At 40.0% G+C, this 11,315-nt stretch overlaps 1 protein-coding gene across 1 annotated transcript; it reads left to right on the forward strand.

Annotated features, from left to right (window-relative positions):
- The first annotated feature begins 3,910 nt into the window (after nt 1-3,910).
- On the forward strand, nt 3,911-11,040 carry slc20a1a (solute carrier family 20 member 1a). Its single transcript, XM_021621409.2, has 11 exons — nt 3,911-4,118; nt 5,070-5,769; nt 5,913-6,053; nt 6,294-6,379; nt 6,575-6,671; nt 8,594-8,713; nt 8,849-9,061; nt 9,257-9,737; nt 9,821-10,006; nt 10,183-10,267; nt 10,510-11,040. Exons 2-11 carry the CDS (start codon nt 5,418-5,420, stop codon nt 10,663-10,665), a joined length of 1,917 nt encoding a protein of 638 aa, XP_021477084.1. The 5' UTR covers nt 3,911-4,118; nt 5,070-5,417; the 3' UTR covers nt 10,666-11,040.
- The last annotated feature ends 275 nt before the right edge of the window (nt 11,041-11,315 follow it).

The following is an 11,315-nucleotide window of genomic DNA, read 5'->3' on the forward strand; positions in this document are numbered from 1 at the left end:
TAATAAAAAAAAAAAAGTATCATTTTTGTAAATGATATCATAAATAGGACTGGTGGAGTTATGTCACACATGCAGCTAACACAGACATATGGAAATGTCTGCTCTACCCAAAATTACAACCAACTAATTGCAGCATTACCACAAAAATGGAAGAGGCAAGTAGAAGGGGGGAAAAGTAAGGAACTTGTCTGTCGGCCCTGCATTAAAGACCATAAATGGTTAAAAAAAATTGTGATAAATAAAAACATATACCAATTTAATTTAAGGACCAAAAAATTGACAGCTGTGCCATATAAACTGCAAAATAGAGATTTTCGATGTACCCATTCCATGGCACATGGTTTATGAATTGAGAAGCTAAACAACGCCGATTCAAAACTTCACATTTTTTTTATTTAAATTATTACACAAAATTCTTGCAACCAATGGAATGTTATATATATGGGGGATACAATCTTCCCAGGTCTGCAGATTTTGCTGTGACGAGGCAGAGTCATTAGATCATTTATTTTGGTACTGTCCAATATGTAGCTCGTTTTTGGTCACAGGTCCAGGAATGGCTGAAGAATTGCAACATTTGCCTAGAACTAACGCTGCAGATAGCAATACTGGGTGATTTGAAAGGTCATAGTCAATCAATCAATAATATAATAATTATTTTAGCAAAAATGTTTATCTTTAATTTACAATCTGTAGAAGCTATGAGAATAGAAAGGTTCAGTACTTTTGTGAAGCATCACAGCACAGTTGAAAAATACATGGCAAATAGAAATCCAAAATGAATGGTGTTAAGAGATAGATGGGAGGGGTTGAATTGAGCTGATGGGTGGGACTAATAACAAGATAACCGATGTAAAACATATGGGATCTGTAAAATGTATTTAGGTTCAGACATTCTGTGAAATAGCACAGTTACAAATACAAATCAAACTGGATGGACATCAGAAATAGAGGAAGGACTAAAAACAAACTAAATATCATTATTGTAAAATAGATTGTGTCCGTAAATGTGTCTAATATGTATAAACTGAAGGTAGAAGCCTAAGTGTTATTGTTTATTAGTTTACTCCAATTGGGGGAGGGGTGGTTGGGTTTGCGGGGAATAATAAAGGTATATTCTAAAAAAAGTATGTATGTATATATGTGTATATGTATGAATGTTTATGTATACATATAAAAGTACAGAGAGATCATTGATGAAAACCCACTCCAGAGCGCTCAGGACCTCAGACAGGGACGAAGGATCACCCTCCAACAGGACAATGACCCTAAGCACACAGCCAAGACAACGCAAGAGTGGCTTCGGGACAAGTCTCTGAATGTCCTTGAGTGACCCAGCCAGAGCTCAGACTTGAAGCTAATCGAACATCTTTGGAGAGACCTGAAATAATTGTGCAGCAATGCTCCCCATTCAACCTGACAGAGCTTGAGAGGTTCTGTAGAGAAGAATGGGAGAAACTCCCCAAATACAGGTGTGCCAAGCTTGTAGCGTCATACCCAAGAAGACTTGACGCTGTAATCTCTGTCTATGGTGCTTCAACAAAGTACTAAGTAAATGGTCTGAATAGTTATGTAAATGTGATATTTCCATACATTTTTAGAAATTAGCAAAAATGTATAACCAGTTTTTGCTTTGTTATTTTTATTTTACCTTTATTTAACTAGGCAAGTCAGTTAAGAACAAATTCTTATTTTCAATGACGGCCTAGGAACAGTGGGTTGACTGCCTTATTCAGGGGCAGAACGACAGATTTTTACCTTGTCAGCTCGGGGATTCGATCTGGAACCTTTCGGTTGCTAGTCCAACGCTCTATTATGGGGTATTGTATGGAAATTGAGAGAGAAAAAAAAGGCTCTAACCTAACAAAATGTGGAAAAAGTTAGGGGTCTGAATACTTTACGAAGGCACTGTACTGTATGTGCAGTATCAATAGAAACATTACACGGTTATCAAGACTTCAGTTAGAGAATCATCAGCTCTGTCTTCCTGGCACAAAAAGTTCCATCCGAGGGGCAAGCGGACCACATAAATGCTGACTAAAAGGTTTAGATCACATGCACTTCAACTACCACAGCTTTAACACTACAGAGTACCAAATAATTAGTGATGTTTAAAGGGAAGCCATCAGCAGTTTTGAGGGCAATGTTGCAATTCAAACCTGGGCAAATTCTGCTGACTGACATGGGCCTGCAGATTTCCTATGTGAATTTCACAGAAAAGGTGATTAATAGTTAATTGGAGGTTGACCTAACCCCTAGACTTTTAAAGTGACCGCATAGTGCTGATGTGCAGAGACATTACACTGAGTATACCAAACATTAGGAACACCTTCCTAATATTGCCCTCAGAAAAGACTCAATACATTGGGGCATGGACTCTACAAGGTGTCGAAAGCGTTCCACAGGGATGCTGGCCAATGCTTCGTACAGTTGTGTCAAGTTGGCTGGAAGTCCTTTGTGTGGTGGACCATTCTTGATACACACGGGAAAATGTTGAACGAGCAAAACCCAGCAACATTGTATTTCTTGACACAAACCGGTGCGCCTGGCACCTTCTACCATATCCCATTCAAAGGCACTTAAATATTTTGCCTTGCCCATTTAACCATCTGAATGGCACATACACAATCCATGTCTCAAGGCTTAAAATCCTTTGTTAACCTCCAAAAGTCTAAGCCATACTATAGCCCATAGAAACACATTGAATAACACATTCATAAATGGCAAAAAAGACATTCAAATTATAAATAAGGAATAAGGCTTTGAAGTGTCTGTCCTATATCTAGGAGATATAGGACATATTTGAGTTGTTTTGGACACATATTCAACCTGTTATCTTTGTAAGAAAAAAACTACCTCCATACTTCAATTCACATACTAAAGTAAAGATCTCTTAATAGAAAATGACTCAAGTAAAAGTGAAAGTCACCCAGTAAAATACTACTTGAGTAAAAGTCTAAAAGTATTTGGTTTAAAATATACTTAACTATCAAAAGTAAAGATAATTGCTCAAATAAATAAAAAACAATATTTTTATCCTTATATTTATCAAACCAGAGGGCACTATTTTCTTGTTTTTTATTTATTTATGGATAGTCAGGGCACACTCCAACACTCAGACGTAATTTACAAACAAGCATGTGTGTTTACTGAGTCCACCAGATCAGAGGCAGTAGGGATGACCAGGAATGTTCTCTTGATAACTGTGTGAATTGGACAATGTTCCTGTCCTGCTAAGCAGTCAAAATGTAACGAGCACTTTTGGGTGTCAGGGAAAATGTATAGATTCAAAAGTAGATTCTTTTCTTTATGAATGTAGTGAAGTAAAAGTAGAAGTTGTCAAAAATAGAAATAGTAAAGTACAGACAGATACCTATAAAAACGACTTAAGTAGTACTTTAAATTATTTTTACTGAAGTACTTTCCACCACTATAGACACGTTCATTTGGATGAATTAACTCCAGGAGTATTGCCTAGCCTGTAAAATAAAAGTGTTTTTTGTTGTTGTAGAAAGCAACATGCATTGAAATTGGTTGATTTTGCAGCACTATTCATAAACACATGCGCATACACTGGAAGATGGGCCATGATATTTACTTTCTGCATCCCATGATTTGTAGTGGTCATGAGAGCAACGTCACTAAAAACGATGTAGAACATAATTCGAAACTCTGATTTGATTATCAAACAATTAAGTAAGAGGCCTAATTTAGATGATATACACAACGCCTTGAAGAAAATGGTCTAGTTATCTGAACAAGGTGTGCCTTTTGCTAAAGGAGCTGCAATTAATGTTTCCTGTAAACAGGCTATTAAGCTTTGCCTCTGGCGGCGACGGTCTTATGATTAGAACTGAACGTGCGTGCGCATGAGCCGTTAGGCTACTCTCCACCCATTGCCGAACAAATATAAGCCAACAAGCAATTTAACATATAACAACATTGGCAGCGCCACTTGATATAGACCTCTCCTCCGATGACTGTTTAGCCTACAAGTGGACAGGATACTGCAGATGCTTGCTTTCTAGACACACAGTCTTTTCAATGTCAACTACTTATTGTAACAGGAACAGTGGCGCGCCAGCCTTCGGAGAGACACTTTTTTAACGACATTATTGGTGAGTTTTAAGCAACTTGTTCCTCTTACGGTTTTCAGAATTGGACAATTAAAAGGCTACTACTCTATGATGGTTTTATGTTCCACTTGTTTTAATTTCATAACTGGTTTTAGTATAAAGCACACGTGAAGCAGCCTAACCAGTCAGTTATTCATTGCAGGTTATGCAAGATACAGAACTTTCTGGTTGCCTAGTCGGCCTATTGCATAAGACCACTTTTACTGTGTTAGTCTATAATAACTGTATGTAGCATTCATGGATAAGGCCTCACTAAATCAAATAACACTGAAGTGCTTGAAATCTACTTTTGTGCTCATTTATTATATAAGTATGTTACTTTTATGTTAGTATATGATCACTGACAACTTGTGAAGGCCTACAGAAAGACTACTTTTATACTGTATTCTTTCAGCGATTTAATTTAATTTTGAGCCATCATACATGATTTCTAAAGTACCATCTCTCAAATTACAGTACAAAACATAGACTCCTTAGGGTAATGATTCACACCATGGTTAACCCACCATTCTTGGATGTGCTCTTAGTTCACAAATGAAAGGCTACTAAAAGAAGCCCAGACAGTTCACTAATGTTAAAGTCAATAGGTCAGCTTGACAGAGACTGTGCCAGTGAGCATGGTGGAGAGAATGGATTACTATCAAATGTCAAAAATTCCAAAACAGGAGTTCTGTTTGCTTTTTTTTCACATATACAATGGTCATTAATTTGACCCCACCCAAGTTGTATCCATATTGACTTTGATCTGTCAGCAGACATGCTGTAACATTGTTGATCCATAGTGACTGTTTTGGTCCTGTCTGTTAACTCCTGGTCTAATATGTTTATGTCACTTCAAGTATGTAATTAGTGTTCAATGCTGAAATGAAACAATGCTTTATATCTTCTGATTCGGTGTGGTGGATTAATCTTTTTGGTTGTTTTTTTTTGCAGAACATTGTATATCATCAACCACCTGCTGAGGCTACCACACAATGGATGTCCTTTGTATATCATCGCAGTGTCTAAGAAAACTCTCACACCAGCTTTGTGTACTTAGATAACAAATATTGTTTTACCCTTCCCATCAGCCGCTTATTGAACAGAGCTCGGAAAGGAGTAAGAAAATAGCTATATTCTTTGATTTGAGGCTGGATACCTGAAACATTTATTTATTGAATCTCAAAGAAGCAATATACCTTGTTATTTATTAATCATATCGGAAAGCATTGTTAAGTAATTTTGAAACTATCCTAATATTTAGAATTTAGTTTTGAGATTCAAACACACAAGTTTTTTGCAATGGAGTCTTCCACTAGAGCATCTCTCGCAGCAGCCACCACTTTAGCTACCGCGGCCTATTCAAGCGATATGTCAGGCTACCTGTGGCTACTGATCCTGGGCTTTGTCATTGCCTTCATCCTGGCCTTCTCTGTGGGGGCCAATGATGTGGCCAACTCATTTGGCACGGCGGTGGGCTCTGGCGTGGTCACCTTACGGCAGGCCTGCATCCTGGCCACTATCTTTGAGACCGTGGGCTCCATGCTGTTAGGGGCCAAAGTCAGCGAGACCATCCGCAAGGGCATCATCGATGTGAACATGTACAATGGCTCCGAACACGTGCTGATGGCAGGCTCCATCAGTGCCATGTTTGGTGAGTGCTTATATGATGGTCACTGTTAGGAGTTCCGAAACTCCTTGCATGCTATGTTGATTTGAAAGGTCTCAATGGCATTTGTTGATATCCTTTTGAAAAGGGCATCAAATTAGGATTTTGTTCATCCTTGTGTTCTACAGGTTCTGCTGTGTGGCAACTGACCGCTTCATTTTTGAAGCTCCCTATATCTGGAACCCACTGTATTGTGGGTGCGACACTTGGTTTCTCCATGGTAGCCAAAGGTCATCACGGGGTCAAATGGATGGAGCTACTACGCATTGGTATTTAAATGACTGTGGAGATATTCTGCAATAGGGACTTGCTCAGAAATTATAATTGTGAGATGACAAGACTATTAAAAGGGTGCTTATGACAAGTCTTACAATGTGTTATATCTGTATCATAATGCATTATATATGTCTGTGTTAAGGAAAGTGTTGACGAATAGTGTTGGTCAGAGACTCGTTGAAATATGCATTGAAAGGATTCTCTTTTAAAATACCCCTATTTTCTCTCTGTAGTGGCATCTTGGTTCCTCTCACCCCTGCTGTCAGGCATCATGTCAGCAATTCTCTTCTATTTTGTTCGTAAATTCATCCTGAATAAGGTAAGATAAACCTGTAATTCACTATTGTTTATAGTGTTTCAACTTTCCCTTGGGGAGTGAATGTAGAAGGATGGAATTACTTTTTCAACACAACATGGGGAGTGTCTGAGGAATATATGAAATAACAATGATATTTAAGAAGAGATCCTTAGCTATGTACTCCAAGCCAGACCTTACCCATCCTGTCTTCCTCAGGAGGACCCTGTTCCCAACGGCCTGAGAGCTCTCCCTGTCTTCTATGCTATCACCATGGCCATCAACCTGTTCTCCATCATGTTCACTGGAGCCCCCTGTGAGTACAATACACACTATGGCACAATGCACACATACACACCACCTACTTCATCCTCCCAAAACGCTCTCTCACAGCACTAATGCAGGGACCATTGACACCCCTGGAGCACACTTGATGCCTTATTAAAGTGTCACTGGAGGCACCAAGAAGTCTGCTTTGATGACATCTGTAAATATTTCACTCCTATGTTTTGTCATTCAGCATATTTAACTACCTGATTCTTAGAAAAGCAAGCATGCCGCTGTCAGAACCTCTGCAATGACATTTCTTATACTGTGTTTTGGAAACAATTTTATTTTCAAGTTGAATGAGCCACTGAGAGAAATATGGATATTAAAATGGGACATTTCCACTCCTTTGTGTTTCACTTGCAGGGCTGAACTTTTCAAGAAGTCAACTGGCCTGGGCCCTTCACTGAAGGCTGCAGGCCGGTGTATGTCAAGGATTAATATACACCATAACCCCTGCACACAGCACACATTCAACACACATTCAGCACACATAGACAGCAATATATAGGCTATTTTGTATGGTATTGCTCATTTAGCAGGATAAACATTTTAATGCTTGCCCACATACTCTTTTCACATACACTTGCCCACTTTTTCTGTTTCTCAGACACTCACAGTATCACAGCTGATGCTGATAATCTCACTCACTCCAACAGGCACGTAATCAGAACCACACAATTGCATGCAGTATCATTGAGAGCAGGGCTTTCCTACCCTGTTCCTGGAGAGCTACCGTCCTGTAGGTTTTCACTCCTACCTTAATCTAGCGCACCTTATAATTAGCTGGTTGATAAGCTGAATCGGGTTAGTTACAACTGGGGTTGGAGCGAAAACCTACAGGAGGGTAGCTCTCCAGGAACAGGGTTGGAGAACCCTGATTGAGAAGATAAGAAGTGTTCTCTTGGGAGCCTCTTGCTGTATCTATGGCAGTAGGAGATTCAATGTCACTACATTACAGCATTTTCCATCCTGTATATTTTTATTGTTCATCTCTTCCTCTTGCTGTAAATGGTGTTTGGCTCCCTCTCTCTTACTTCTGTCAAGTCTTCATTAAAATAGGCAGAGCTAGACATCTTCTTTTGCTTCATATACCACTGAGACACTTTGAAAGAGCATCTCTTAATTACATTTACTAGTTAGCTATACATTAGTCTGTTACATTTCATTCACTACCGGATTAAACAGGTAAGTATTTGATGAAAATGGTGTTACTAACCATATAGTATAAACATGTTAATACATAGGAAACAAAAACATAAAAACAATTACTAGTGATTGGTACATAGTAATGCACTGGCCTATTTTAAAGTGACCCTAAATCACATAATCACTATGCCACAGTGCCTGTCTGACTCCCATTATCTGTTGTGCAGAGCATGTCCTCTGTCTGATACTGCTAATCTCTGAGGACATACACAAACAGCTTAGCTGGAAGTTAAACATTTCTCAAGAAATTCTACCACGTGTCTCCCATCTCATGTGATCATGAAGTAAGCAGGGGCATAGAAACTACCAAGAAAGGACAGCAAGAGGGGTCATTTGGTTTGTGCCATCCTAGTGATTATCTAAATGGACTTTGAAGGCACAAGCAATAGTATACTCAATAGTGTACTGGACACTGGCATAACTTAAATGAAATGGTCACTTTCTACATTATTCAAATTACTGAATTATGTACAATTTCTAATTTTAGAAAAGGCATCTAACCCAACTACGAATGTAAACTGAGATATATTTAATGTTTTGTGCAGAATTTTGTTGCTATGACTGTGATAAAATACAGTGGGAAATGTTGACAATCCCATGGCAGGTGCTGTGTATGATGACCTTGGATTATGTGGAGGGTACATGCTTTAGTGAAAGCGTCCTCTGAGCATTCTGTTCTTTGTTCCATTGTCCTGTACATAGTGCTGGGGTTCAACAAAATGCCATGGTGGGTAACACTGCTCATATCGCTAGGCTGCGCCCTCGTCACAGGCCTGGTCGTGTGGTTCTTCGTCTGTCCACGGCTCAAGAAGAAGATCAGGCGTAAGTGGCATTGCTGTACTTTTTCTTTAATTTGCAAAAAATAAATACTGGACTTCAAACTTGTGTTGATTTAAAGGGAATTGACTGATATGAAAATAATCCTGAGTGCTCCCTTTCTGCCTGTTTGTCAACCAGGTAAAGTTGCCTCCAGCCCCTGTATGACTCCACTGATGGAGAAGACCCCTTCCAAACCTGCCCTACAGGAGCATCCCTCCACAATTCAACCTTGTGACTCTGTTCCCCAGACACCACCAGCCTATGAGAAAAGGGCGGCCTTTAAGATTGGAGGTTCGGAGGAGGCTGATCTGGACAGCAACATGGACACCAAAGACTTAGGTGCTAGCAGCGGTGAGATCCCCCTACTTTGTTGCAAGTGGCTAGTGACCATTTTAGTTAGGGCACAATACATTATTTGTAAATGTATACATTTTATATAGATAAAGTATTATAATATTATTACGTTACTAAATTAAGTGTTATAGTATTTGTACACTCATCTGTATTGTTTGAACTGAATGTATTGTTGCTGGTTATCCCTCTTAGGTATTAATGGCATGGGCCCCATGACCATCACGGACCCACACAGTGGTCAGGCTCACACTGTACACAAGGATTCAGGGCTCTACAAAGACCTGCTGCACAAGCTTCACCTAGCCAAGGTGGGTGACTGCATTGGTGACGACGATGGGCGGCCCATACGGCGGAACAACAGCTACACCTCTTACACCCTGGCCATCTATGGCATCCATGGGGACCCCAGATACAAGGAGGGAGAGCTAGCAGATCAGCGGAGGAGATTGCGGCTAGACAGCTACAATAGCTACTGCTCGGCAGTAGCAGATGGTGGCACAGTGGCTAAGGAGGAGGCAGGGGCTGTGGGGCTGACACTGGAGGCAGGCCAGGACATACTCCAAGAGGAGGATGAGCTGGAGGTGGACCGGCCAGAGGTCACACATCTCTTCCGGTTCCTCCAGATCCTCACTGCTTGTTTCGGCTCTTTCGCCCATGGAGGAAATGATGTCAGGTATGCTAGGATAAAGAATATGGAGAAATAATTACTGTCTGTGAATTATCATAGGCTGATTATAGGCTGTTATTCTCTCTCAGTAATGCGATTGGTCCTCTGGTGGCTCTGTGGCTGGTGTTTGAGAGTGGCTCTGTGGTGTCCAATGCTCCCACACCTATCTGGCTGCTGTTGTATGGAGGAGTGGGCATCACTGCTGGGCTCTGGGTGTGGGGACGCAGAGTGATCCAGACCATGGGCAAGGACCTCACCCCAATCACCCCCTCCAGGTATGCCATGCACTCAAACTAAATAGCTCTGTTTTACATAAGTCTGTGGGCCAATACAACAACATATCACATTGTTCAAACTCCCAATGTTTATTCAGTATGAATGTCATTCATTGTACTCTTGCATCGTATTACACAGTATAGTGTATAATGTGGATCTTATTTGCTTCCTCCAGTGGATTTAGCATTGAACTGTCCTCAGCGCTCACAGTGGTAGTGGCCTCCAATATTGGTCTCCCTGTCAGCACAACTCACTGCAAGGTAATTCAACTTTAAATGTATAGATGAGTCTGTCCAATTTCTTAGCCTAACAACAAGAAACTCTATAGTGCTAAAACACTGTTAAGAAATATTTTGGAAAATGTGTGTTTTATAACAACATAATGGAGGAGTCGCATGACATGTTAATAAGTCATTCATTCATTGACCAGTGTGAGCCGGTAGAAACAAGTGTGAACCTGTGCATAGTGTCGAGTAAAGTTGTTTCTATTATGCTCACTCAGGTGGGCTCTGTGGTTGCTGTTGGATGGCTGCGCTCCAGGAAGGCTGTTGACTGGCGTTTGTTCAGGAACATCTTCATCGCCTGGTTTGTAACCGTCCCCATCTCTGGGCTCATCAGTGCTGCCATCATGGCTCTCTTCACCTATGTTATCCTGTGAGGTTCAAATGGACCTGGGATGACCTTGACTTCACCCCTGACGAGGGTCTACTACACCGCAGCCGGGGATACTGTTGTTTTCTCACTGACCATAGTTTAAAACTGTGTTGAAAAATGTGTGTTTCAGCATGTTTATGTTATCTGTACATATCAAGTCCTGACTCTGTTTCTTTGTTTCTTTATACACATGTGTTTACTGCACAGTATTCAGCATCATTGAAGTTGATTACTATGTAATGTTGATCGTCTATCTATCATGTAATGAATTGTTTGAAAAATTGTAAAATGTCTAGTTTACAGAAGAACTAGGAGGTGTCCCTCCAATGGTGTTTCTAATTAAATTTTTGATTCAAAATAAAATGACATTACTAACCCATTTGTTGTTGGAGTTATGATGTCAGTACACTTACCAACAAAGACAATACAATGCAGTAAAAACATAGACAATTCATTTTAAATAGTCAATTAATATTTAGTTTGAAGAAACAATAGATAAATACCCTCTGTCATGATTTGCGCAGGCACATACAATACAGAGACATTGTAATCCTCATAAAATGTAGATTATTCTAGTCTTTCATTCACTTAATCAAGGTTGCCATTCACTCTAGATTACAAACATTTATGCTATGTGCGGCACTTGGGTGATAA

The sequence above is a fragment of the Oncorhynchus mykiss genome, chromosome 11 (genome assembly GCF_013265735.2).
Source record: "Oncorhynchus mykiss isolate Arlee chromosome 11, USDA_OmykA_1.1, whole genome shotgun sequence".
Classification (NCBI taxonomy): domain Eukaryota; kingdom Metazoa; phylum Chordata; class Actinopteri; order Salmoniformes; family Salmonidae; genus Oncorhynchus; species Oncorhynchus mykiss.

Excerpts from the sequence above, each read along its gene's own strand:
- slc20a1a (XM_021621409.2), top strand. The coding sequence starts at position 5,418 with ATGGAGTCTTCCACTAGAGCATCTCTCGCAGCAGCCACCACTTTAGCT. Across the intron at positions 5,770-5,912 it reads CTCCATCAGTGCCATGTTTG|GTTCTGCTGTGTGGCAACTG; the intron begins GTGAGTGCTTAT and ends TGTGTTCTACAG. Across the intron at positions 9,738-9,820 it reads CATGGAGGAAATGATGTCAG|TAATGCGATTGGTCCTCTGG; the intron begins GTATGCTAGGAT and ends ATTCTCTCTCAG.